Source organism: Palaemon carinicauda, chromosome 8, assembly GCF_036898095.1.
Source record: "Palaemon carinicauda isolate YSFRI2023 chromosome 8, ASM3689809v2, whole genome shotgun sequence".
Taxonomy (NCBI): domain Eukaryota; kingdom Metazoa; phylum Arthropoda; class Malacostraca; order Decapoda; family Palaemonidae; genus Palaemon; species Palaemon carinicauda.
Window position 1 is genome coordinate 85,090,042 of NC_090732.1, and position 2,500 is coordinate 85,092,541.

General features: G+C 28.4%; 1 protein-coding gene across 3 annotated transcripts in view; it reads right to left on the bottom strand.

Annotated features, from left to right (window-relative positions):
- Positions 1-2,500, bottom strand: part of LOC137645789 (equilibrative nucleoside transporter 1-like) — a 205,639-nt gene that overhangs the window by 126,869 nt on the left and 76,270 nt on the right. For all 3 annotated transcript variants that reach the window (XM_068378726.1, XM_068378727.1, XM_068378725.1), the window contains exon 4: positions 183-277. In XM_068378726.1, the coding sequence (XP_068234827.1) occupies positions 183-277 (95 nt within the window). The remainder of the gene's footprint in view (positions 1-182; positions 278-2,500) is intronic.

Genomic DNA, 2,500 nt, shown 5'->3' on the forward strand with positions numbered 1-2,500 from the left:
TCACTAGTTTCACTTTTAGTAATTTTAGAATGCCCTCAAGCAATAAGTAACCAGTGAGTTATAGCATTGCATAATATACCAAAATATTTTCTTGTTCATGAAATTCTATTTTGTCAACATGTTAACATAGATGAGCATTATGAGTTATCAATATTATGTTCAGTAATACTATAAATACTTACACGAATCTGTGTTGATGAAAGTCATGACCGTGACGGCAATCATGGCGACCAGAGAAACCAACAATGACCCAACATGCCTTGTCCACTCGCTCACTCTAGAAGAAAGACAATTATTGCCTATAATAATTCTCAATTGACATGCAAAGCAATTACAAATGAAATAAAGCCATGAAGGCAATTATCCATCCTGAAAGTGAAAGTAGTCATCAATATTCTTTGGTTTGGCTAAGAAAGATTCTCTCTCTCTCTCTCTCTCTCTCTCTCTCTCTCTCTCTCTCTCTCTCTCTCTCTCTCTCTCTCTCTCATGTCATGGACTCTGATCTATTACTATAATCTTTATTCAAAGCTATTCCCCATTAGTTTTTGGTTATCATACCAAGACCACGAAGATTAATCCTAAGATTTTTCAGATAAAAAATGAATTATTAATCCTCTCATAAAAAAGAAAGAAAGAAAGAAAAAAAACCGCAGCACTGGACGGCATTTAGGAATGTCACGTTTTAGAAGCTTTTGTTGTTGTCATGTAATTTCCAACATGCTATAAACACGTCACTAAGCAGGGTGTGTTTGTGTGTGTATATAAGTATATGTATATATATATATATATATATATATATATATATATATATATATATATATATATATATATATATATATATATATATATTATATATATATATATATATATATTATATATATTATATATATGTATATATATATATATATATATATATATATATATATATATATATATATATATATATCTATATCTATAAATACTTATGTATATATATATATATATATATATATATATATATATATATATATATATATATATATATATATATTATATCTATATATATATATATATATATATATATATATATATATTATATCTATATATATATATTATATCTATATATAATATATATTTATCTAATATATATATATATATATATATATATATATATATATATATATATATATATATATATATATATATATATATATATATATATATATATATATATATATATATAATCGGTGAAGGTAGCGACAGCCAGTAACGAACAACGTATATTTCATAGTGTTGACGGAAAGTGTTAGTTCCTGATATCCTTTTTATTCCCGACGTTTCTTGATTCTAAATCACTTTGTCCAGGGCTACAAATAATACTTATACCTAAACATTAAGAAACAGTTAAGTTTTTTGCATATCCATTTAAAACAATACAAATCAGTTGAAAATTAAATGAAAATTAAAAGTAAAAATACATATACATCAAGACAGATAAGTGGAACCAATCTCGCTGAAGCGTAACGATTAACTGAATGCCAACAACAGAAAGAAAACAAACCAAAGAAGGCTATGGCAAATATAATTGAATGGAAGAAGCTTTGGTATCTAACCACGGAACTAGTCGTTTGATCAATATTGACTCAAGAAGAGGTAAGTCGTGGTTATCTGACACTTGACTAATGATGGTAAAATCTTTGTTGTCAATATTTTGTTTACATATTTTGGCATGATGACGAATATTCGAATGTTTAGGGTTGGATATTCTGCAACCTGTTCGATAGCTAACACCTCTATGGGAATCAATTCTGACCCTTAACAACCTCTTGGTAGATCTTACGTAGGTCCCAGATTACACTTTGGGCAAATATATTTATATACAACACCAGAGGACATAAAGGACTCAATCGATCTTTGAAGTGGAAAATCGAGCCAATTGTGAGAGGGTTTTAGGGATGAGTTTAACTTCCACAGCTGGGAGGTGTTGTTGGGTGATTTCAGTAATTTTTTTCCCTGAGTCAATCTTCATAGAGAAAAGAAAAACTAGCATAGAATTCCGACTCACTAAAGACATACTAACATTATAAACCACTTTTAAATGTAACTAAAACTTCAATCATGGATGGTTTAGCATACAGTACACTTCTCTTCTAAACAATTTCATGGGTAGATGGCATATTTCCCCCTAAAGTACTCAACAATAAAAAGCGCACGTTAATATTTTCCCAGTAAAATGACGGCAAATTAAACGAGAAATTTAACCCCTACTGTCACCTTGACATTGAACTATTTGGGTTAACCTATGAATCTCTTTATTAGGATTTACCTCGCTCAATATGAATAGGCTATCCCACATAATATACACAATTGGTTGTGAGGTATTTAAATCTCCATCAATCCATGACCTCAACATTTTATCCTTAAAGGTTATATTTTATAAACAATTGTAGTCAAAGTTAAAATATCTGAACTAGCAAAAAAAAAAAAAAAAAAAAATGTGGTCCTTAACTCCTTAATTTCA